Source organism: Eurytemora carolleeae, unplaced genomic scaffold, assembly GCF_000591075.1.
Source record: "Eurytemora carolleeae unplaced genomic scaffold, Eaff_2.0 scaffold1582, whole genome shotgun sequence".
Classification (NCBI taxonomy): domain Eukaryota; kingdom Metazoa; phylum Arthropoda; class Copepoda; order Calanoida; family Temoridae; genus Eurytemora; species Eurytemora carolleeae.
Window position 1 is genome coordinate 36,456 of NW_019397477.1, and position 26,689 is coordinate 63,144.

Here is a 26,689-nt window from a genome sequence, read left to right on the forward strand (position 1 = left end):
CATAGTATATTTTTAATTGACAGTATTATTATCTTAACAAAAATTAATTTTACTTTTTCGAAATTTTAAATTTGGTTTTTAACAATTTTTAATTTGATCCATGTAATTTTTGTTGAAACCGTGGACAACTTTGAACCACTCATGAACTTATTAGTAAAAGTAGAAAAAATAGGGTATAAACATACAGAGTATATATAATATATAATATCACAACACTGGTTTACAGGCAGATCTTAACATTTATACTCATGTTCATAATATAATGATTATTAAACATTTACATACAGATCAATTTTCATGCATTCAAATCAATTAATTTAATTTGAGTATTTTTTCCGATTTACCTAATCAAATTAATTCCTAGATCATTCATAAAAAGAGATACAATCTCAACAATTATGGTGATTAATATGATTGATGAGAAAAAATGATAAATTTATTAGTTTTTAACCTATCACCGGGTAAGTAAATTGATCAATGGAATTATAATTCTTAATTTTTAGATTGAAATTTATTTATTTCTCTTGAAATTTTAGATTTGATAATGAATGTTTTTTTCTTACAGTAGTAGGCAATTAAATCAATACAATAAAGCCGATTTTTTATTTCAGTTTACAAGTTTACAAGTAATCAAAGAGAAACTTTTTAAAATGAGGGTTTCTCTTGAGTTCTATGTTTATATGTATCCATGCTATTTAACATGTATGTTGATAGAAACAAAATTGAAATCGAAAGTCGTCTTCATTATATTGTTGAAATCGCCTACCACTGTAATAATGAACTTTTTAATGATGTTTTTTGATAAATAACCAATAAATTAGTTAGTTTATACTATCAACAGTTAAATAGGTTTAAGAGATTGGATTTTATGCTTCAACTCCTTCAACTGTTGTGATTTGGATCAACTGTCTCAACCTGAAATATCAACCATTAATCAATCAATCAACTGTCTCAACCTGAAATATCAACCATTAATCAATCAATCAACTGTTTCAACCTGAAATATCAACCATTAATCAATCAATCAACTGTTTCAACCTGAAATATCAACAATTAATCATTCAATCAACTGTTTCAACCTGAAATATCAACCATTAATGAATCAATCAACTGTTTCATCCTTAAATATCAACCATTAATCAATCAATCAACTGTTTCAACCTGAAATATCAATCATTAATCAATCAATCAACTGTTTCAACCTGAAATATCAACCATTAATCAATCAATCAACTGTCTCAACCTGAAATATCAATCATTAATCAATCAATCAACTGGCTCAACTTGAAAACATTTTAAATTGATGAACAGCAGGTTTTAATCAAATTAAACGAAAAGATTTCGTTAACAAACGACAAAAACCGACAAAAAAAAAAAAAAAAAATATTGAGATAGTCAAAGAATGGAAATACAATTCAGAAAAAAAAACGGAAAATCAAAAAGAATGAACTGATCAAAAATGCCAAAAACTTCCGTTAATTTTTCAACATTTAATACCATGAAACAATTACAGAACAGAAAAATTAAATTCACACCGCTTTTGAATATTTTTAGAAATATCAACCATTAACACCATTAATATAATTAAGATGGTTAATGAGCGATGACTTAAGGTAAGAATAAAAAATAAAGATAATCAAACGGAACGTCATGAGCTAATAAGGAACGGATACCTAAAAAGTTGGTCCGTTCCGTTAGTTTACCAAACCAGTGATGAACGGTTTTAACAACTCAAAACCGTCAAATTTTCAACACTTTTTAATATTTTTCATTTTGCTCATAAATGAGCAAAATGCCAGCTTATAGAAAATAGCCTCCATTTTAAAAATATCAAAACTTAAGAATTAAATAAACATTCTCAAAAATTCAATAATCCCTTCCTTATAAAATTCAATAATCCCTTCCTTATAAAATTGAATAATCCCTTCTTTATAAAATTAAATAATCCCTTCCTTATAAAATTCAATAATCCCTTCTTTATAAAATTAAATGTTAAATTTAAAAATATTTGAACTGTTCTTACCTTATTTATTGGAAACTTTTTCATTGTTTCCAAACACTGTGCACTTGCTTTGTAGTTTTCTCGTGCACATTTGATCTGTCCCTATAGACAATCAATTAATTATGACATACTGCACAATTGCCGAGGCGTTTGCACAATGAATCATTTAAGACACACTGCGCAATTGCCCTGGTGTTTTCTCACCGCATTCAATCAGTCTCTAGAAAATCAGTCAATCAGTTATTGCTGTAGTGTATTTGCACATTTAATCTGTCCCTAGCAAATAAATCAATTAGGACACCGTGTGCAATTTTTAGGGTGTTATTGAATGCGCATTTACTCTGTGAGTCTGTACATCTAGAGAATTAATCAATAAAGACACACTGCGCAATTGCTGAAGTGTTTTTATGTACATTGCACATACAGCCAGTCTCTAGAAAATCCATGCGCAATTGTTATGGTGTTATTGAATGCGCATTTACTCTGTGAGTCTGTACATCTAGAGAATAAATCAATTAAGACACACTGCACCATTGCCGATGTGTTTATGCACATTGCATATTTAATCGGTATCTAGAAAATCAATCAATTAAGACAGACTGTGCAATTGCCAAGGTGTTTTTATGTACATTGCACATTCAATCAGTCTCTAGAAAATCAATCAATTAACACACACTGCACAATTGCCAGGATGTTTTTTTGCACATTAAACATTCAATCAGTCTCTAGAAAATCAATCAATTAAGACACACTGCGCAATTGCCAAAGTGTTTTTATCCACATTGAACATTCAATCAGTCTCTATAAAATCAATCAATTAACACACACTGCGCAATTGCCAAGGTGTTTTTATCCACATTGAACATTCAATCAGTCTCTAGAAAAACAATCAGTTAAGACACACCGTGCAATTGCCAAGGTGTTTTTTATGCACATTAAACATTCAATCAGTCTCTAGAAAATCAATCAATTAAAACACACTGCGCAATTGGCAAGGTGTTTTTATGCACATTGAACATTCAATCAGTATCTAGAAAATCAATCAATCAAGACACACTTCAATTGCCATAAAAAAAACTTTTTCATTTCTAAACAGTGATGGTTAAAAATAGCAGACTACAGTTTTTTTACAATATATTTTTTAGAGTCTTGAAATATTAATGTATTAACTCGTAAGCCATCAAAATAGTGATTGGGGAATATTTTTCTCAAAAAAAAAAAAAAGTTTTAAAAAAGAAGTTATTGCTTTTTACCTCAACATAATGAAGGAGCGCGAGTTTAAAATCTTGAATACGTTTTGAGTGGAAGGCTGTTATCTCTGATTTTGCAAGCTCACTACACTCTACAAACTCACGTTCAGCTTCATCCCTGAAAACAAATATGTCCTACTAGCTCAAGTGTCCTTTTTTGCCCATGGAATATTAAAAACCGTGGGGAATATTTTTTTTGAAAAGTTGGCATAAAAAATTAGAAAAATTTTGAATTTTTAAAAAAATCCATAGAAATCAGACTCATAATTTTTAGTGACCCACCATTTGAAGAGTGGCATGTTAATTCACAATATATCCTTAAAACCTTTGACTGATCAAAGATGACGGACTTTTTCTTATTCAGCTGCAGATATGCTTTGAACACGATTTGATAGATAAACGCATGTAGTTCTCTGTCTTCAAAGATCTTTTCAAGAAGGGCACTTGAATTTTGCCTTAAAATCCATTTAAGACGATTTTTCATTTTTTTCTTAATCAAATTAGTTACCTAATCAGCTTTGCCGCCTCTTCTCGGTTTGGTTTGGCCTTCTCCACCCCTCTAGCCGCACTCTCAGCTTCAACCATTAAACTGGTTCGTCTACAAACCGGTTATCCAGGAGGTACCCACAAAGGATGAGACTTCAAAGACGAGTGTACGGAACTTATACTGACTGTTTCCTATGTTTATGGTTTCATGCTAGGCTGCAACTGTAAACTTGTTTTTGTTCTTTATTCAATTATTAAATAAGCCATAACACGAAAATCTGCAAAGCAGATGTGCATAATTCAACCTTGGGATCTTCATATTTAAACATTAATAGGTCGTCATTACAGTCTCATCCTTTGCGGTAAACCCATCAATCAAAACAAACAATTTAACTTTCTTAGTTGTCATATGTGTTTAGAAGAATTTGATCAATTCATTAAAAACCTGTCTTAGAATTTATATTTATTTTTAGTCTTACATTTTTACTGAAGTATCACTTTGTTCAATTTTTTGAGAAATGAAAATATATTTTATAGCTAAAGGTTAAATAGTTTTTTTTTTAAATCAGGATAGTAATTTTGTTACAAGCTAAAAGCCTGCAATACTCAATTGGTATAATTCAATACAATATTTATTTAAAAGTTTCTAAATAAAAAAAAATACGAAAGAAAAAGTTATGTCTAACCTTAAAAGCATTGAGTTTTCTGCCTCAACGCATCTAGAGTACTGTTCCAGGTAACTACCTAGGCTGACCTCCTCAGCTGCAACCTAAATATATATATATATAAATAAATATATTATAGAATATATATATATTATAGAATAGAGTACATTATTGCTAGATACTATACTTTTTGTTCTAAGTGAGTTTTATATAATGCGGTGTACCGTCTTTATATGTTAAAATTGACAGAATTATTAGATCATTATTTTTAATATGTCAAAAATTGGGAGAAAACTTTTAAAGCCTTATAAATTCCCAGATGGGATACCCTGTTCCAGGGGCTTGAAACTTATTATTTACATTAAATTAATAAAATGTTCAAAATTTTTTTTTTTTAAATCCTTAAAAATACCTCGTTTTCCAGTCCTGTCTTCATAGTTTCAACACACCCTGAGAATCCAGAGTTTAGTTTGTTGTATAAACCATTGGCTCCTGAAAAATTTAAAAGTTTTTCAATTTTCTTACAACCCTATAGGTAGCCTCTAGAATGGTATAGCTATGGATATTTAGGAAATGTAACGAAGAAATCATCAGAAATCCGCGAAAAATGGATCATTTTCAGGTCTGAGCTGAAAACTTTAGAATTAGATACCTTTAATCCTTTAATCTGAATATCCACTTTGGACACTTTTTATTTCCTTCTGAATCCAGTACTTTTCTTTCCTTAACTATCCCTGCATATTTTTCACTCTATCATTAAATAGCGCGCAAAATTTCAAATTTCCTTGCTTCTCTGATTGGCTGTTCCTGTTTCTATAAACCCCACTCGATTGGTTGTGTTATGTACATTTTTGTAGATACAAACTTAAAATTAGCAAAAAGTGAAGATTAAGCATTAATCCACAATTCTAAAGTTTTCAGCTCAGGACATTTAAAATTTGCAAAGAATTTAGGCACTTTATTGAAAATGGACCTTGTGCATGGAGGGTCTTATTAAAATCCTAGAAAACCACCAAAATTCTTCACTTTTATGCAAAGTAAGGGAAAGGGTTGGCTGCATATGTGGAGAAAGTAAGAAAAAAAATCAGAAAGAAATTCTACACAAAATCGTTGCAGTCAGTTTCAGATAAGACTCAATTTTTGTGTTCATCCAATTTATACCATAAATTTTTTTTGCAATGGAGGATAAAATGAGCAAAAAATCTAAATCTTAATTTTTTAGGGTTAATTTAAATGTCCAAATATAACCTACTTATTTGAACACTTTTAAATCCATAAGACTGATACATTTTGGCAAGCAAATTTTTACTTCGTTACATTTAATAAAAATCATACAGTTAGCTTGTGCACAAAAAAGTTGTGATTTAGTTAGCTACTTTCAAATTGACATAAATGTATTCGTGTTCTCCGGCCTAGTTTGAAAATATAATTTATGCCGAAAGCAAGCATCTAATCTATTTAAAAATTTTAATAAAAAATATTTTTTAAAAAAAGTTTCAAAAAAAGGTATTTTCAAGATCTTTTCAATTGTGGATTGCGGATTTTGACATAGTACAGTGGAACCCTTATTAATGAATACATCGGAAGAATTTATCAAATTTTATCTAGACAATTTTTCAATGAGTTTTATACTATATTACGTAAATTTCAGTATTTGCGAAAATAAATAAATAAACATGAATATGCGGGAACAGTTTTAAAGAGTTCCATATAATCATTTTATTAAAAAACTAAATATCTGCAACATTCCATTATCAGAAGGTGAAGAATACGACATTTGACGAGTTCTTTCGATGTATTCGTTATTAAGGGTTTCACTGTAACTAGGTTTGTGTCGCAAACTCTGAATATTTAGACCTGTAATTTTCCAAAATTTGAATTCTGTTTGATCAATTAATCTAAGTTTACACAGTCAGGTTGCAAAGTTAAAAATATTGGCCTGCTCCGCTCCCACATTTGAACCTATATCCTTTACTGTATTTGGCCTCAATTACCTTCGTTACCAGCAACTGTAATATTAAGTGATGCTGCAAGATGACCCATCTGCTGAATAAGACGAAGCCTAGCACTCACCATCTGCTGGAACTTTTCACTGGTATCTCTGCAACAGATGTGACATTCATAAAATGGTATCAACCCACCCTCTTAAAAATTAGTAAAATTGGAGCAATAAAGCTTAAAAGTACAGGGTGGCCCAAAAACATGACAGTTTCAAATGTCGTCTTCCATAACTTTTTTTGTTGTTTGATACCAAGGAGAGTAATTATCAACATTATACTGCAGTCAAAATATAGTAAATTGATTATCAAAATAAAAAATATTTTAGTTAAAGACGAAATTAACGAATTAAACTGCAAAAAGTGTTTAATATCCAATACTGTGTATGGAAGAAGACATTTAAAACAATTCATCTTTTGTGGGACACCCTGTAACTTTATACTTAATAATGCTCGAGGGAGAAATGTGTTTTTATGTTCATACTAATATCTCTAGTCCAACAAAGCCTGCTCATTAAAAAATCATACTCTAACTTTAATGGTTAGGGTGCAAGGAAAGATTCTTGAAAAGTTTAAAAAGTACATCAGAGTAATATACATCCGACATGTGTATTTTTATATAAATCAATTTTAGATCTGTAGCTTAATCAATAAAAAAGTCATAGACTATTTTATTTCACAGTCTCCTATGCATAAAAAGATATATTTTTAATGCAAAATTTGTTCACAATCATGGAATTGTAAAAGTAAAGAAGTTTGAGCGTTCTTTATTGTGTAAGCCGTTATTAAGTTATGAAAAAAAAACCACAAATGGGGGAGTTCGAACCCCCCCCCCCCCCACCCCCATAGTGAACAAGTTAATAAAAAAAACTAGGTTGAGACAATGTCTGTACTTATTAAAAATTAGAAATAAAAAAACTTACTTGATATTACTGGAATACACTGTCGCCCATTCTCTCTCCTTCCCAAACCATTCATCACAATCTCTGGAAAAAAATCCGTATTTTTCTTTCACTTGAAAAGTAGTTCTTTACCTCCAGAATAACAAGAATGTTAGAGGACATTTGCTGAATTTAGAGTAAATAACAGATTTTTAATTAAAAAGTGTCAAAAAAAAGTGGGAAAAAAATTCAATTTTTCATATATCTTTACTAAATGTTCGAATAAAAGACAGATGTGATGTTTCTATAAAATATATTTTAAAAACTTTGAAAACTTTAATTAACTTTGCATATTGGTAGAACTTACTTTAATTAACTTTGCATATTGGTAGAACTTACTTTGCAGCACTGTGCCTTGAATCCCACTTATCTTTAACACCTGAAAGCCATCCTTTCTTCAACTTGCTCGGCCTAGAGATTAATACAAAGATGACTCTAAAATTTCCTTCGATCTATTTTGAAGTAAAAAAATTACTTGTGACATACATTGAGAAACAGAAAACTCTGAAAGTGGGAAGACGACTTTAAAACTGGGATAATGATTTTAAATAGTGCATTGGAGATGAGACAAAGCAGTTGTGTAAACAGACCTTGAATCAATAATTCATAAGTAAAGCTATTTGCTTTGAAACAACATCAAATGCTAATAAGTATTGCTTTAATGTCGTCTTTCTATTCCACAGTTTTCTGGTTCTCACTCTACATCACACACTTTAAACAATTAAGAACAATAAAATTTACCCAATTGTTTTTTTTTTTAAATGTGGTCTGTTCTGTACATTCTGAATTGTTAGATAAAATATTTTTTGTAACGGTTTCAATTCTTATAGTTAACAAAGTCTGGTCTACAGAATTGAACCCTGTGGGACTCCAAAAATACCTGGGTGGAGGGTCTTGTCTCTCCAGAAACTCTGAGAGACTTGAATCCTTTCCAATAATTGGATGAGAAACCACCATTTCCAAATATCTTTCCAGAGCACGACAATCCTAAAAAGTTTAGATTAACTTGTGAAATATGAAGACTTAACAATTAAAATTCACTTTTTGAAAAAGGCCCGAGATGGTAACTCTTGTATTGTGAATATTAGAGATGTCAACGTTTTGATTTTTCTAGATTTTAGCTTTCGTTACGATAGTGTTCATCAAAAGTATTAACGTTTAAAACGTTACGTTGCACATTGTGAAAATTTATTGCATATAGTAATGGTACGTAATGAATTTTCTGCACTTGAATACCATATACAATGTTAAGCTTTAGTAAATTTTAGTGAAAAAACAGTAAGCTCCGTAACGCTTTTGCATTTCCCGTTTTAAAAAACTTTCCCAACGTTGCGTTAAAGCTTATGTAATGAAACCACAATTTTTTAACGTTCCACTTTCATGCAAGGTAAATATTTTCAGAGACCTTACGTTACACTTTCACATGGTTTAAGATCTAAAAGATGACAAACGTTTTGCTTTAATAAAACGTCATTGGGGCATAGTTCTGTACGTTACAATGCATTTCAGTGCAAAGAATATTTTTTGTTAACGTTACGTTTTATCTTAATTTTTCCAATATAAACTCTTTTAATTACGTTAAAAAATTTAACAAAAAGCAACCTTTCCTAACGTAACAATTAACCAAAACGTAATGGGAAAAACTTTTTGGTAAAACTTTTTAAAAACTAAAAACAAAAACGGTTATTCGTTTCGTTTCTAAGAAAAATTTGAAAAAATGTTCTATACGTTGCGTTGTTCAAGCCTTAATGTTTCTAACGTTAGACTTTATTAAAATAACATTGTTTCTAAATGAAAGCATTGCAAGATTTTTTCCAGAGCAGATTAATATTGGAATAGAGCAAACCGCTCATCGGAAGTGCTGCGTTTTCACCGTAAGGCCACAAAAAAAATTTTATTTTTTATTTTTATGTTATACATCATTTATACATTCAATGCTAAATTCAAATCTGAAAAGCGTTTTAAAAAATTAAAAATTGAGTGAGTCAGAGCTAAAAAACTCATCAAAAACATTAAAAAGTTATAAAACCAGAATTTAGTACCGTTATTTGGCCATAACTTCTTTAGATTTTAATATATTTAAAAATGGTTTTCGAATCTGAATTCAGCATGAAATTTCCAAGAAAATGATGTATCATATTTATTTTTTAAATATTTTTTTAGGCCTTACGGCGATATCTCCAATATTAAATTGTCAATTCGCAACCCTATGGAAAACACTCCTAAATTTCAAATCATCAATCAGATAAAAGTTTACACGTTATCATAAGGAATCGAGCATGGCCCTCTTTAAATTGAAGATCACTTGAAATTATCATCGTGTATTTGACGAGCTTAAAAAATAGACATGTTTGGGGACACTTCATTAAATGAGTTAAAATTCGGCAAGGCAAACCACTTTTGCATGTGGAGCAGTAGTTCTAAATTATTTTAGATTAGTTTAGGGTTAATTTTTTCTTTTTTTACGTTTAACGTTCACGTTATATAGAATATATCCAAACGTTACACATTATTGTAACGTAACGTACAAAAACGTACATTTTACGTTACGTTACACTGTCGTTGACATCTCTAGTGAATATCGAGATCTATGCTTTATTTCTCTATTTTGTTAATCTGCAGATTAATTTAATCTTTATTCGATATTCCGTAATCGTATCCTTGGGGGAATAACTGAAATAAATTAAGATTAAACATTGATCTTCAAATTAAAAGAGCCCGCAGTGAATATTAAGATCAAGCGATATTTTCCTAGTTTGGGTTCTCAACTTCACTTAGATCTATGTAAAACTGCACATGCTATAATAAATTTTTTTAGTTTATAAGAAGTAATTGGCAAAATTATCCTCGATTGAGAGAGCGTCAGAGCTTACAACCTTTAGGTCGCTATTGTGTATACCTTTGACCACTGACTCGCATCCCCTATAATGGATCGGTTTGAGGATCCAAGCTGTTTTCTGGACCGGGATTCAGCAGAGGCAGGATCTAAATCAGAGGTGTGATTGTTGTACACAAAAATGGCTATTTCAGCGAAATTTTTCATTAATTTTTTTTGTTATAAATGACTGGGATCTTAACTTTTTAAGAGTTACCGGTCGTCTTTACAGTCTCATCTTTTGTGGTTAATCCTGTACTATACTATAATGACGGCCTGAAACTTTAGATGTGATAATCCGACATTTGAAGTTGGCCTTTAAAAGATATATTTATCGATTTAAAAAAAAAACGAAAAAGGAAAAAGGAGTACAAATACAGCTGATTCATAATTGTCTAAATCAATTCCGTTAAGTCGTTTCTGAAGTCTCCTTTCCTTGTAGGTAGTCCCACATTGCGTAAAAGAGGAATAATGAAAATTTGCGCCTAAACAACTTTTGTGCATGATCGCGCAAAGGGCTGTATTTTTCCGGCGTTGAGATACCTGTAAGTGGTCTGGAGGGAAGGGGAGGAAAGATAAGACCAGGTTTTCTATTGTTTGTTAGTAGTTGATGATCCAAGTATGCCAAGTCGTCATATTCTCTAAACAATACGGATACAAAAGTTCAGAGAATATAACTTTTTATAACACTATGGATTCCTTCAGATCAAATATCAACAGGTTGAGAAGATATATGTATCATAAAAATAAAGTTTTTAAGAACTGTAGACATCATATTTGATCGAGGATAGCTCTAATTGAGATTTTCGCCGGGCGGGATGATAGTTCTCTACCTGTGTGCTCAGTTAGCTGTACTGTACACTTACAACTGTTTACTAATATTGATATACTATAGGTTAGGCCAGAATCAATTTATAATAAACAAATATGCAGTACGCTCTCGGTATAGTTTATGGCCTATAAAATTAGTTAAGGATTAGCGTACATCATCACTCTATACACTATAACCTCGTTGGTTAGCGTACATCATCACTCTATACACTATAACCTCGTTGGATTTTCGGGACTAAACAGATCAAGTAAGATTTGAAAATTCTATAAGGCTTATATAGAATATAAATTTGCATTAGAAAATACAAGGTTCTTTGAGAATTCAACGTGTATTTGGCGTTAAAGGGAGTGTTTGCGAAAAATGAAAGGGGGTATAGGCTTAATGCGATAAAAAAGCGCTTTTGACCGGTACTAATCTTACTTCTATCTGTTGCGTCTATAATTGGAGAAAATTGTTAAAGACGTCTCATACCGAAGAGCGTAGCGCCCATACAAATTGAGGAAATTGGAACATACGACTTAGACCGTAAAAAAATCAATTTAATTTCAAACAAATCATTCAGATATTACAACCTATAGTCATCGATTATCTTTCGCCACACTTGTATATATTTGATATTTCATACTAGTTTTGATTTTGTTTTTTAAATAATATTTAGCTTACAACTTGTTTTCGAACATTCCTGGAAAATATGAAAATGTCGTCTTCATTACCAAAAATCCTCGAAATAGGAATAAATGTTTTTTAAGTAACTCTCAGATCATAACAATTAAAAACATATTATGAAAAATCAACTATATATAAATGTGGCGAAAGATAATCGATGACTATGGGTTGTAATATCTGAATGATTTGTTTGAAATTAAATTGATTTTTTTACGGTCTAAGTCGTATGTTGCAATTTTCTCAATTTGTATGGGCGCTAAGTTATTCGGTATGAGACGTCTTTATCAATTTTCTCCTTATAGACGCAACAGATAGAAGTAAGATTAGTAGCGATCAAAAGCGCTTTTTTATCGCATTAAGCCTATACCCCCTTTCATTTTTCGCGAACACTCCCTTTAATAAAGATAAGATAAAATAAGACAAGGATGTATTGCAAAGGAAAGTTATTTCAGAAGTGTACACATCTTTTGTACTACAGTGTACTGTCTCTGGGCGGTAATGTATACACAAAACGAATGTCGAAGCCTGACATGGGATCCATCTTTCGCAAAAAAAATCAATGAAATATTCTGGTCATAGGAAACTATTAAGTGAATTATCAAAATTATCAAAATTCAATGCTTTTAACCTCCTCGGATACTAAACGAACACTGATGCATCTATTCTTGTTTACAAATTCCGCCCAAAGAGAACTGGTTTCAATGTGTACGCAGAGTATACACGACCGCAATTAACTTTCCTTGCATTACACCCTTGAGATAAGACATAGTTTATTGCTAAAAATACATATACTATTTTTATATTAATTACCATATGTACGTATTTTAGCAATTAGGTGGAGATTAGCTTTCACTCTTTAGGGTATTATCCCCACCTAATTAATATTAAAACGTTTACAATATGATGAATATTGTTAGATTCTGAAAGTTTACAAAACGTCATGGATTACTAGTTAAATTTAGAGAGACCGAGGTGCAGCATAACAAAATAATTGATTTTTCAGTTTTAAAGTTTAGTACTTATAACAGAAAAAGATAAAGCATATACAATAATCCACCAACATTTATATTCATTTAAGGCTTAATTTCAAGTGACCCTCCATGCAAAGATAGCAATGCCCGATTCACAACGGTACCCCTGAAACCATTATATGATCAGTATTGTTAAAGATATTGTTGTTTTTCAAGGTTTAAATGCAGTTAATTCTAATAATATTCAAATGCTTTCCGCACAGTAGTAGGTATGCGCAAGTCTCTTTTGTAGAAAAACCACGGTTGAAAATACATGGTTTTTAATTCATAAACATTGATATCTAATCTATACTTGATCAGACAAAGCTTTTAGGGGTACCCTTGTGAATCGGGCAATGTCATCTTTGCAGAGAGGGTCACTTGAAATTACGCGTTTAATAAAGGTTACCTTGTGATTGTTTTAATATCTCCGTACCCGTACAGTTTCCGTACATTAATCGTATACTTTAGAATATCTCCATCCTTTGTGACATTATCAGTAAATCTAAAATATCCACTTTTAAAAAACTAAAGTTTAAGTTTTAAGATTAAGGCTTGCAGATAGCTAACAGAAGAAACAAAAGGCAAAGATTACTACTATACAGTGAGAAGCAGAAAACTCTGGAATAGAAAGTTTACTTTCAAACTCAATTTATGACTTGAAAAGTCCAATAAACATGAGACACAGGCTTACAGCAAGTGTGCAATGTAAACAGATCCATTTAAATGTTCACTTCGTAAGTGGTTTAGTAACGTACTTACTATTAAATTTATTTGCTTTTTAACAACATCAAATGCTCCTCATTATTGCTCTCAAATGTTGTTTTTTTCTTTTCTACAGTTTTCTTGTTCTCTCTGAAGAAAAGGATTGCACAGCGTCCTGTATGCTTAGATTTCTATACGATACTTACTTTAGAGATTGCTTTGTTGGCAATTTAATGTCAATCACACGTTAAAATAGAATGGATGGTTAATGATTCAATTGTTTACTTTAGGAGTTCTAAGAACCGGTGTTTTTAAAAGTTCTCAGGAGCTCTTTTCTTTTCGTATTTTATAATTCTTTCCTTTCGTAAATAGAAAAAGGATGGATGTATAGGTAGAGGAATGAATGGATGAAAGGATAAATAAATGAATGAATATATGAATATCCTACCTAACTGAGTATCTAGGAGGTTTATAGTCTAGATGAGTGGGAGAAGATGGGAGCATCATTGGAACAGGAGAACTTGAAGCTGAATATCCTGGTGAATCTGGTCCCTCTGTTGAGGAACTCCGGTCCTCAACCTCTTCAACCTAGAAATTGATTCAAGGTCAGGGGGTTCAAGTTCAGGAGGTTCAAGGTCAGGAGGTTCAAGGTCAGGAGGTTCAAGGTCAGGAGGTTCAAGGTCAAGAGGTTCAAGGTCAGGAGGTTCAAGGTCAGAGGGTTCAAGGTGAAGTGGTTCAAAGTAACTTGTTTAGATAAGAATTAATAATTAATAATGATAGTGTATTCTGGTGCTAACCTCCAAATGAAGTCTATCTAGCTTGTCTAGATTATCTAGTGATAAAGGATCAGTTAAAGTTTCATCATTTTCAGCCATCATTGCACCACAAAATTAACTAAATATAATCAAAATAATATATAACCTCTTCAACCAAACAAAATAACAGATTTGTTGTTGCAGATTTAAACATGTTGAAATTAAATAAACAAAATGCAAAAACATTCGGGTACACTTATAGTTTTAAAAATCCGGGAATCTGTGTAAACGTCATAAATATAATTAAAGATTTAAACCGATATATAGAAATAAAAAACGTACTCCTTTATAAAAACATTCTACATTATGAATCACTTTTAAACAGAAAAATAATATTTTTTATTCAATTTTGATGGAATTTATCACACCTAATATTTCCCGTTGTAGGGTGATTAAGTGGCTTTATCGCCCTAAAACAGGGCGAAAAAGTGTTTTTTTCACACTGCTATTAAATTTTCAAATTTATACTTAATTTGTCTCATTGTAGGGTGATAAAGTTGCTTAATCACCCTACAACAGGGTGATTGAGTAACTTTTTCGACCTGCTTTTAAATAATTTGAGTAAAACGGAATAAAACTATATATGTTGTTGAAATGGGTATCATGCGTGCGAAAAAGTTTTTGATGTGATTTTTATAAAAATCGCGGCAAAAACTTTTTCGCTCTTAATAATACCCATTATACGATGACATAAATAGATATTATAATTGAAAATCCTAATTTGCTAACTTTGTAAGACAATTCATGTAGGTTTAATGATGGCGATCTTAATTCATTTAAATAGATTTTTACAAAACTTTGGGATTTGATAAAATCATATTTATTAATCCTTTTCTGAAAAAAAGTTTAAGTTTTTCAAAATTTTATCTTCAAAAAAATATTTTGACATTTTGAGAAAAATTTATATTTTTCATCCTGCAAAAAGCTTAATAAAATTAAATTTGTTGTAACTGTTGTGGATTTATCTCGAAATAAATTATAACATTGGAATCACTTTACTGTAAAAATGTATTTAATCGTACAACAATATTCTGATGGATGTATATATGTATAAACCTATAAATGGATAGGATGGATAATATTGATTGAATTATAAGTGTCTAAATGTATAAATGTCTAAAAATCTGAATGTATAAATGTCTGATTGTATAAATGTATAAATCTCTAAAAATCTAAATGTATAAATGTCTGATTGTATAAATGTATGAATGTCTGATTGTATAAATGTATAAATGTCTAAAATTCTGAATGTATAAATGTCTGATTGTATAAATATATCAGGGGAAACTACAGTATTTAGAGAAACCATCCAGTGAGACCAGCTGATCAAACCAAAAGAGGTCCTTTCTCAAATATTTTACAGNGGAGAGAGGAAATATAAAGGATGGGGAAGGGGATGTTTTTTTAATGATTTTTTTCTTTTCAAAAATTAAATAATAAAGTTTTTTCCAAATTTTTTTTTAATAAAAATCATGTTTTGGTTTAGTTTTGTAGTTTTTCTAATTCTAGTAGAGAGGAGGAAGAGGAGAAAGGACTTTCCAGCTCTTCCAGCTTTCTCAAGGAAGTCAGGTGTTTAAAGTTTCATCATTTTCAGCCATCATTGCACCACAAAATTAACTAAATATAATCAAAATAATATATATTGTATATATATTATATATTATATTATATATATATATATATATATATATACATAAACAATGTTCTGCGGCTAGAACAGTTATCACTCAGGACACTAAAGACATATATTACCCTCAACTAAGCTTGTTTTCCTTGTATTCATTAATATTAATATAAATACAGTCTGCACACAGCTTCATCCATTATTCTGTTGAATTTATTTCCTGCTTGTATCTCTTGTCTGTATTTCCTGCCTGTATTACCTGCCAGTACTTTCTGTCTATATTTCCTACCTGTATTTGCAACCTATATTTCCTGTCAGTATTTCCTGCCTATATTTCCTGCCTGTATTTACTGTCTGTGTTTCCTGCCTGTATTTCTCCCCGTATTTTCTGCCTTTATTTCTTGCCTGTATTTCCTGCCTTATTTCCTGCCTGTATTTCCTGCCTGTATTTCCTGTCTGTATTACCTGCCAGTATTTCCTGCCTGTATTTCCTGCCTGTATTGCCTGCCTGTATTTCCTGACTGTATACCTGTGCCTGTGTACACCAAGTATAGAACTGCATGTCCAGAAAGAGGAGTTTCTCTACTCAATAGATAACATTGTACACACTCTCTACCTTCTCTAGTCACAATTAATATATTAGATTTTATCGGAACTTAAAAAAATGACATTTTTTATTCGGTATTTCAAGTTTTCAAACTTAAGATGATGATATACGTTAATTTTTTTAATTATCTTTTTCTCGAACATCTATTCTTGTTTACACATTATTCAAATTATGCTACATCTACTTGGCAGATTTTTCAATGAGTTTTATACTATATTACGTAAATTTCAGTATTTGCGAAAATAAATAAATAAACATGAATATGCGGGAACATTTTTAAAGAGTTCCATATAATCATTTTATTAAAAAACTAAATATCTGCAACATTCCATTATCAGAAGGTGAAGAATACGACATTTGACGAGTTCTTTCGATGTATTNAATCAGGAATCAGGAATCAGGAATCAGGAATCAGGAATCAGGAATCAGGAATCAGGAATCAGGAATCAGGAATCAGGAATCAGGAATCAGGAATCAGGAATCAGGAATCAGGAATCAGGAATCAGGAATCAGGAATCAGGAATCAGGAATCAGGAATCAGGAATCAGGAATCAGGAATCAGGAATCAGGAATCAGGAATCAGGAATCAGGAATCAGGAATCAGGAATCAGGAATCAGGAATCAGGAATCAGAAATCAGGAATCAGGAATCAGGAATCAGGAATCAGGCATCAGGAATCAGGAAAACTCAATATATTTATAATCGTCTTCAGTCTACGCAGCATTTGTTCGTAAATACGAGAATAGCTGGTAACAATCTCAAAGCAACCAACATCAGTTTTCCATCATCCTGGGATTTCTAAAATGTGGTCGGTCTGTTTCATAACTTCAAAAGTGATTTTTTGAAATAAGATTTAAAAATCATTCTCATTTAGGACACAGTAAGAACCAGAAAACTGTGAAATAGGAAAGCGCCATTGAATTATAGATTTTTTTCAATGAGTAATTCTCAGTGTCATAAAATTTTAATAAGTCGACCTATACTCAACTTAGAATCTCAAGACCAAACTAGAAACATTCCCGTGGTTCTCCGCGTTCTCTGATCAAAATTAGAGGCAAATGGGTCCAAGAGATCCTTTGTTTTGATCGTACATACAAACAAACAGGCAGAGATTACTACTTTATATATATCGATATCTTTGTGTGTTAATAAATCTTTAAAATATAACAATGTATTTGATGTTGTTACAAGTCCAGGGATGTTAACGTTTTCATTTTTTTAGAAACGATCGTTTCGTTATGAAAACGACGACGAAAAATCGAAAACGAAGCGATTGTTTTTAAAAAGGATCTTTTTTTCAAAAAGTTCGTTTTTTAAAAATGGTCGTTTTTAAAACGATCGTTTTTATAAAAAATCGTCGTTTCGTTAACGATCGTTAACGACGACCCTTCGTTAACGATCGTTAACATAATGTTCAATAATTTTTTTTTTCAAAAACGATCGTTTTTCCAAGGCGATCGTTTTTTAAAAAAAACAATCGTGTAAAAAACGGTCACAAATCTTTTAAAAAAAACAATCGTTTTCTTAAACGATCGTTATTTCTTTTCTAAAAGTTCAAAACGATCGTTTATCTTCAAATAGTCTCTCAATTGTCATGTTTCAGATTAAAAATTATCTTCAAATAGGCTCGTTTAACGATCGTTTTCAAAAACGATTAGCAACCCTAACTTACAACTAGTTTTACAAGTAACTTATTAAATCACTTATTAAAAGGAATGGATCTTTTTACTCAGCACAATTGATGTGTTTCGTGTTTATTGGGTGAATTAAAGTCATAATTTATATTCCAGACTTTTCCGGTTCTTACTATACTTTATTTGTTATTGAATGAGATTCTTAACAAACAAAAATTTAAAAAGTAACAATTCTAAATTCGTTTATTTATGAAATTTAACTAAAAAAGGAATACATTGTTATGAATAAAACATAAACAAAATTATAACTCATTTGTTACTTTAATTCTAAAATTTAAAGATTCTTGAAATCATTTGATAATCTTAATCCACGCATTTCCAAAAGGTAGTCTGTTATTTTCGAGGCAGACCACATTTTAAAAATACTAGAAACAGGGGAATTAATTGTGATTATTTTTCCATAAACATTGAATTATATGTTGATGTATGAATGCCGCAAATGATTTCTAAGATTAAAGATGATCTTCAAATAGTCTCTCAACTGTCATATTGCGTTGGATACCCTGTCATTGCAAAATGTTAACAAACCCTATATGCTCTCAAAAAATGAATGTAGAACTTTGTAGATTTTTGATTTCAAGTGACCCTCTCTGCAAAGATGACATTGCCCGATTCACCAGGGTACCCCTAAAAGCTTTGTCTGATCAAGTATAGATTAGATATCAATGTTTATGAATTAAAAACCCATTTAAAGCTTGAAAAACAACAATATCTTTAATAATACTGATCATATAATGGTTTCAGGGGTACCGTTGTGAATCGGGCATTGCTATCTTTGCATGGAGGGTCACTTGAAATTAAGCCTTAAATGAATACAAATGTTGGTAGATTATTCTACATGCTTAATATTATTCTGTTAAACGTACTAAACTTAAAACTGAAAATTCAATTATTTTGTTATGCTGCACCTCGGTCTCTCTAAATTTAATTAGTAATCCCTCACTTATTGTAAACTTTCAAAACCTAGTAATATTCATCATATTGTAAACTTTTTAAATATTAATTAGGTGGGGATAATACTCAAAACAGCAAATAGATAATCTCCACCTAATGGCTATAATTACATAAATATAGTAAACAATATAAAAATAGTTGCAGATTTTTTGCCTGTAACATTATAACTTGTATGTGTATTTTTAGCAATAAACTATATCTTTTCTTATCTTAAACACTGGTGAATATGAAGACGACTTTGAAATCTTAAATACTGTGGAATATGAAGACGACTTTACAATCTTAAACACTGGTGAATATGAAGACGACTTTACAATCTTAAACACTGGTGAATATGAAGACGACTTTACAATCTTAAACACTGTGGATATGAAGACGACTTTAAGATTAATGATATGAGTTTAATTAGTCCAATGAACATAAACACTGTGGATATGAAGACGACTTTAAGATTAATGATATGAGTTTAATGAACATAAAACATAGCAAAAGTTTAATGTACTCAGACCCATTTCTTTGAATAAGTTGATTCTAGGGCACATGTAAAACTTTTTACTTTTTAACATCATCAAAGAAATTTAAGATTGCAAAAATGTCGTTTTTTTCCAATATTCTTTTTGGGTCTCACTGTATGCTAACATCAAAATGATTTTAACGATTCTTTTAATAAAATATATTATTTTAAAAATTTGCTATGCTTTCTCTTCGATTTCTTCCATCTTCTTCTCCTTCTCGTAGGTCGGCATCTTCTTCCCCATGAGCTTGTACAACAGGGGCCTCACAATCACGTCGTTGTAGATCCACATTCCCGTAATCAGCACAACAAAACCAACAGGCTAAAATAAACAATTATTAAATTATTAAATCATAAATTATTAAATTATTAAAGTATTAAATTATTAAACTATTAGATTATTAAATTATTAAATTATTAAATTATTAAATTATTGAATTATTGAATTATTGAATTATTAAATTATTAAATTATTAAATTATTAAAGGGATTGTACTTGCAATTTCAAGTGACCCTCCTCCAACTTAAAATCTTTAATGAGAAGAAAAAAAATGTTTTGAATTTTGAGAAACCGTATAATTTTAGTTTTCTTATACTTGTGAGAAAATAAAACTTAATGACCTACGAGGTTACAATGTCATACCAGTAATGTCACATAAATTTGACTGTACAGGGTGTCCCACGAAACATGACAGTTGGTGAATAGTTTTAACGTCGTCTTCCATACACTGTATTCGATATTAATGGCTTTATGCAGTTTATTTCGTTTAGAAATCTTTTGCTCAAATATCTTACATTGAAAAGCATTTTACTATAAAATGACTCCTATATAATATTTTAATTATTGTCTTTGGTATTAAACAACATAATAAATAATGGAAGAGGACATTCTTAACTATTTACCAACTGTCATGTTTCGTGGGACACCCTGTATCTCCTTAATTCCCAATGTGGTTGGTACTGTTTAAAAGGCCACTCCACTATAGTGGGTGTAGAAGTAAATATTTACATTTACTGTTGGCGCCGATTACAGGATTCATAACTCTAATTGGATAATGAGATAGATAGAAAGATAGATGTTACCCCCAAACTATTTCTATTGGTTCAGAATAGACAACAAACACATGCCTGAACCCTGATTGGATCAGGCGCTAATGGACTCGGCAAACAAGTGTCACTCTTTGATTGGAGGCTAACTTAAATACGTCAGCACTCAGCAGTCCCTTTTATTATTATTTTCCAAAAAAAGAAGAATTTTTGTTTATTCTAACTTGTTTGTTTAAGTTTATTGTTTAAGTTTATTGTTTAAGTTTATTGTTTAAGTTTATTGTTTAAGTTTATTGTTTAAGTTTATAAATCAGAATAAATAAAAATAACAAATAAAACATGTTGGACATAATGATATACGGTCTTTGTATTGAAATAAAAAAAACTTTTTATCGAAAATAAGTTATTTTTGTATTTTAAAGGGACTGTAAACGTAGTGTTTAAGTGACCCTCCATTGACAGAATGTTATCTCCGATTCACATTTGTCTGATCAAGTAGAAATCAGATATCCATGTTTATCTTTTTAAAAACTTAATTTCTGCAAAAGCGACTTCCATATTTCTTGCTTCAGAAACAATAGAAAAATTGTCAGAATTAAATATCTTTAAGCTAAAAAGCGACGTTATCTTCAATATTCTTGATCAGATTAAGGTTTCAAGGGTACCGTTGTGAATTAGACTTGCCCCTCTTTGATAGGCGGGTCACTTGATATTAGGAATGTACTTGAAAAAAAACGTTAATCGCAAAATAAAAAGTTTAAAATACGAATAACAAATCGACAAGGAAGATAAATTATTGAACTTTGATGTTTGTGAACAAACATTTCAAAAAGATTAGGCAATAATAATTCAAAAACGGATTGCATAATTGACATCATCAAAATATTATTTTTCCTTAAATAAATTTGAAAGAATGATTCCAAAACTAAAATGAAAAGATAGTGAGGCAGTGTCTTATCTGGGATTCCATCTTTTTTTATTTTAATATATATATATTTCTTCGTCAATCTTCTTCAAAAAAAAATCTTGTAAGCGTATTTTTTCCAATGATTAGGTTTTTTAACACTCATTATTTACAATTGCTCTATGCAAGGAAGTTTGAGAATTATAAATTACAAATAATTTTGCCAAGTAAAACATGCAGAGCGTATAAAATGAAAAGAAAGAATATTATAAATGCTTTTCTTATATTTACTATAACTAGCCTTAGAGGGCGCTTCGCGCCCATCTTCTAAATTAATTGTGAACATGTTCTCTTTGTGTACATCGTAAAACAAAACAAAAATAATTCGCGGATTTTCACAAAAAATTTCGTGGATTTTAAAAATTTTTAAAAATTTAATGACGATCGAATTTTGATGGAGACAAATATTTGAAATTTTGATCATTCATAAACCTTCCCTGGGGTCCCTAGATGTCCCACAAAAAATTTGGGCCCGATCGGTTCAGCCGTTTTGACGTTTATTGGATACAAACAGACAGACAGACAAACAGACAAACAGACAAGCCAAATCTATATATAAATTTGGCTTGTCTGTCTGTTTGTCTGTCTTTCTGTCTGTTTGTATCCAATAAACGTCAAAACGGCTGAACCGATCGGGCCCAAATTTTTTGTGGGACATCTGGGGACCCCAGGGAAGGTTTATGAATGATTGAAATTTTAAATATTTGTCTCCATCAAAATTCGATCTCCATTAAATTTTTTAAAATTTTGAAAATCCACGAATTTTTTTGTGAAAATCCGCGAATTATTTTTGTTTTGTTTTACGATATACATAAAGAGAACATGTTCACAATTAATTTAGAAGAGGGTCGCGAAGCGCCCTCTAAGGCTAGTTTATATATAAATGTTGTTTCTTCTATAAATGCTGCATTGCAAATAATTAACAGTTAAAAGTTAACAAATAATATTACGCAAAAATTAAGCAGCCAACGAGAAAAAAACTTTGCATTCCAGAATTAAAAACTAAACTACTAGCGCCTATTCAGTAAAGTTTAAAGGGATTTTAAACAGTGTTGACCAACATTACCAACCCACAGAGGGTACTTTTAAGGGAAGTTAAGCAAATTTTATTAAACCAAATAGTTGCGAACTATAAAGGAGTGGCCGCAAATAAATAAAATAAATTAAAAGGATTTTTTTCTCAACTAACTCTTCTTTCCCGTCATTTCCATTAAAGAGACTATTAATTTAATTTCAAGTAAACATTTCTGCAAAGGTTACAATTCCTAATTCATCCAACAGTATCCTTTATCTATATCAATAATGTGGAAGATATTGTGATTTTTATGGGATAAAAATCAGAAACATTGATACAGCGTTTTCAGATTTCTTAGTGAATCGGGCAATGCCATCTGTGGGTGGAGGGTTACTTGAATATACGCTTACAGTCCCTTATAGCCCCTTATAGTCCCTTATAGTCCCTTATAGTCCCTAATAGTCCCTTATAGTCCATTAATAGTCCCTTGTAGTCCCTTGTAGTCCCTTATAGTCCCTTGTAGTCCCTTGTAGTCCCTTGTAGTCCCTTATAGTCCCTTGTAGTCCCTTGTAGTCCCTTATAGTCCCTTGTAGTCCCTTGTAGTCCCTTATAGTCCCTTGTAGTCCCTTGTAGTCCATTATAGTCCCTTATAGTCCCATGTAGTCCCTTGTAGAAGGATAGTCCCTTGTAGTCCCTTATAGTCCCTTATAGTCCCGTGTAGTCCCTTGTAGTTCCTTATAGTCCCTTGTAGTCCCTTGTAGTCCCTTATAGTCCCTTATATTCTCTTATAGTCCCTTGTAGTCCCTTATATTCATCCAAACTTACCGTAAGAGGATTAAATTCCTGCCAGCCTATTATAAGTGAGAAACCCCAAATAAAGATTTGTCTAATATTGTCGAGAACAGCTCGGGTTGTACTTGTCAGCTCCTTTGTAACCGTGATTCCTAGGCATTAAACTTATTTTGATATTTTTGTGCATTTTCTACCTTAAGGGGAGGGTTACCAAAGCTTCGTTTTAACAATCTTGTTGACTTTAAATATTGTTTGCATGGCTTTAAAAATATTCTTGAGCTTTATTATGAAGAAAAAAATAAGCTTTCGAAGAACACACTTTTTAATATCTTAGTCTCCTTAGATTTATGTTCAAAAACTTGAGTCTAGGAAGAAATCATCATCAATGGAGTCCTATCAGAGACCCCCAGGCCCCAGGGATGTCTCATCGGAGACTCAAGATTTTCATTGGAGACCCCATGCTTTTGAGCCCAGCCAATCTTAATTAGTGTAATAGTAGCTGAAGTGCCAGGCGTTGGCCGTGGAATTAAAAAAAAAAAAATTTAAATCGAATTTGGAAGAAAAGTAAAAATTTTAAAGAAAACAAATTCAAATTTTATTAGCCTAATGTACTCAAGGGTTTTCTAAAAAAAATTCAGCCCATTCGGTCTAGCCGTTTGGCCAGCTATTGCTATATAGAAATATATATATATATATATATATATATATATACATATATATAGCAATTTACATATATGCAATGAGCGAAGAGCTTTATTACATAGATAAGTAATAATAATACCTGCAAAATTAAAGCAAGCAATGGAGAACATATTTCCTATCGTCCATCCTAATATTCCAGGACTGTTGGCGATCTGAGTAAACCCATCTATAGCATCCTCAAATCTAAAATAAACAATCCATTTCAAAATGCTCAAGAATAAATTTCAAAGTAAAAGTTTAAAAATATTTTTATTTAGAAATATATTGAAAACAAGCTAAAGGGCCTGGCGTTAACCGTGAAAAAAAATTGAGAAAAAAAGAAAATTTTAAAAAAATATTTGAAGAAAATAGCTTCGAATTTTTTTAGCCTTTGTCATCCACAGTCTACCCATGAGTGTCCACAAAAAATGTCAGCCGATTCGGTCCAGCTGTTTGGCCGGCAAGAGGGAACATATATACGAATGTCTTGTTTTATTATAAAGATTAATAATTATTTTCAGTTGAATAGTTTAACAGTGATAACAAGTAATAGGAAGACGACTTTACGGCAATACTTAAATGTATTAAGGGTTGTTAATCGTTTTTGAAAACGATCGTTAAACGATCGTTTTTTGCTTCGTTTTTTAATCGTTTTCAAAAACGATCGTTTCGTTTTCGGAAAAAAACGAACATTTTAAAAAACGACCTACTCGTTTTAAACTTTTAGAAAACGAATAACGATCGTTTTTGAAAACGATTGTTAACGAAACGAAGAGTTTAAAAAAACGATCGTTTTGAAAAACGATCATTTTTCAAAACGATCGTTTGTAAAAACGATCGTTTCGTTTATGATTTTTCGTCGCATTTTTTATAACGAAACGATCGTTTTTAAAAAAAAAGAAAACGTTAACATCCCTATATGCAGCTCCGAGCCTCCGCTACAAATTGTATACTAAGACTTCAACAGTTTTTACGCGAAAAGGAATATATTACGAAAACAAATTCTAAGACGAATTCGATTTGATTTGTTGAAACCTTTGATTTCAGAAATAACTTTTTGAGATTTTTTTAATTAAGATAATTAATTTTTTTATAAGCAATTATCCAAGATTTTAATAAATCTAGTCGAATTTACTTTATAATTTGTTTTTTTAATATCTTCCTTTTTGCATAAAGACTTTTGAAGTTTTAGTATGAAATTTAAACTGTTAGCGGAGACTTGGTGCTCATAGCAAATTTGAGAGGCTCATGGGCAAAGAGAATAAAATAAATATTAAATCCATACTGCAAGAGTACTTCACATATTTATGCTTTTGGGCCCTGGAACATCATTTTATAGAAAATCTAAAATTAATATTAAAAGAAAACCAAATTATGAAATAGGCTGGTTTCATAATTGACCTATAATCATTTCACATAGACTCTATGCCTTTCACTTTACAACGATGATTTTCCATTATAACTATAAATCAAACAATGTTTTTATTCACCTAATTCATTATATAAAGTTTATTTAACAGCTTTAAAAAATTGAAATTGAATTGAATAGTCTAGAGAACATACTGTATTAATGTACTCTACTGCATATAGTTTGTCAACATTTTCATGATTTGTACACTTTAAACTCCCTTTCAGGCTGAAAGGGACTGACAAAATTCATACTGAGGGATTGTCTAAATTCCACTCTAATATATATTCTATTCTCTTTGCTCATAGCGGTCGGGGATTCCCTCCCACACGTCGGGAGCAAGGTGGCGAGGTGTTCCGTGTTGTTGGGTGCAGGGGGAGAGATAAATAAGTTTATACCTTAATTCAGGCCCCAGTCCGAAACTTTCTCCAGTGTAAATAAAGTACATTGGCCATAGAAGAATTCCGATTGTTGAAAATCCAAAAATGCCTGAAAATAATATGACAATTTGTTTATAATGTATTCTGTCTTTTTCCTTATATTCACGATTCCCTCCATTGTAATTTTGTTTTTTTCTTTTCCAAATTATTAAATAAGCTATTAGATAATTACATATATAACGCAGAATCAAGGGGGCTAGATCTTAGCTATAACCTGTCTTGTGTGTATTAGCCTGAGTGTATACTTAGGATAGTTTACTGATAAAGGGTATTAAGAGATTATGGCCTATTCATTCTGTACAAATATCAAATATGCAGTACGCTTTCGGAGTACAAGTGAATGGGGAGGTTTTGTACCTTAAATTTTACTCAGTTTACTCAGAACAGTTTATTACCCGGGTAGAATCTTAGAGTCTGAAACCTAGTCTTAGACGCCGGGCCGACCTCCTCAGACCCTCTGTTTTTGGAAAAAAATATCAAATTTCACCAAATATATGTAATATGAGCAAAAACCATTAAAATATTTGAGCATTCCTCTCCCCATCCCTTTCTTCAAGCACCCCTCCATATGTCCCAACCCCAGTTTCTGCTGTTTCCCCCCAAGTCTGATAGAGGTCGTTGTTCAAGACTCTCTTCAGTTTTATTATGTATCATATTTCTTCAACATGTGTTATGTCCCAACCCCAGTTTCTGCTGTTTCCCCCC

The 26,689-nt window shown here is 31.1% G+C and overlaps 2 protein-coding genes across 3 annotated transcripts; both read right to left on the minus strand.

Moving 5' to 3' along the window:
• Nucleotides 1–623: 623 nt before the first annotated feature.
• On the minus strand, nt 624–16,522 carry LOC111714503 (sorting nexin-5). Of its 2 annotated transcripts, none has more exons than XM_023489623.1 (16): nt 16,398–16,522; nt 14,227–14,323; nt 13,878–14,017; nt 13,134–13,229; nt 10,760–10,857; nt 10,241–10,326; nt 8,222–8,328; nt 7,681–7,752; nt 7,324–7,386; nt 6,398–6,504; nt 4,816–4,895; nt 4,425–4,507; nt 3,761–3,850; nt 3,256–3,370; nt 2,024–2,104; nt 624–915 (listed from the first exon to the last, which is right to left on the minus strand). In XM_023489623.1, exons 2-16 carry the CDS (start codon nt 14,305–14,307, stop codon nt 883–885), a joined length of 1,332 nt encoding a protein of 443 aa, XP_023345391.1. In that variant the 5' UTR covers nt 14,308–14,323; nt 16,398–16,522; the 3' UTR covers nt 624–882. The 2 variants fall into 2 exon arrangements, with proteins under 2 accessions (XP_023345391.1, XP_023345393.1); XM_023489625.1 differs by lacking the exon at nt 16,398–16,522 and adding an exon at nt 16,334–16,378.
• A 3,258-nt stretch (nt 16,523–19,780) lies between these two features.
• Nucleotides 19,781–26,033, minus strand: LOC111714502 (solute carrier family 35 member F6; the record flags this gene model as incomplete). Its single annotated transcript, XM_023489622.1, is given in 4 exon segments — nt 19,781–19,959; nt 23,489–23,607; nt 24,237–24,340; nt 25,943–26,033. Coding segments are annotated over 4 exon segments (458 nt in total), but the record flags the coding sequence as incomplete, so codon positions are not given.
• Between the last annotated feature and the right edge of the window lie 656 nt (nt 26,034–26,689).

Excerpts from the sequence above, each read along its gene's own strand:
- LOC111714503 (XM_023489623.1), bottom strand. The coding sequence starts at position 14,307 with ATGATGGCTGAAAATGATGAAACTTTAACTGATCCTTTATCACTAGAT. Across the intron at positions 13,230-13,877 it reads CCTCCTAGATACTCAGTTAG|ATTTACTGATAATGTCACAA; the intron begins GTAGGATATTCA and ends TGGATATTTTAG. Across the intron at positions 2,105-3,255 it reads CGCTCCTTCATTATGTTGAG|GGACAGATCAAATGTGCACG; the intron begins GTAAAAAGCAAT and ends GATTGTCTATAG.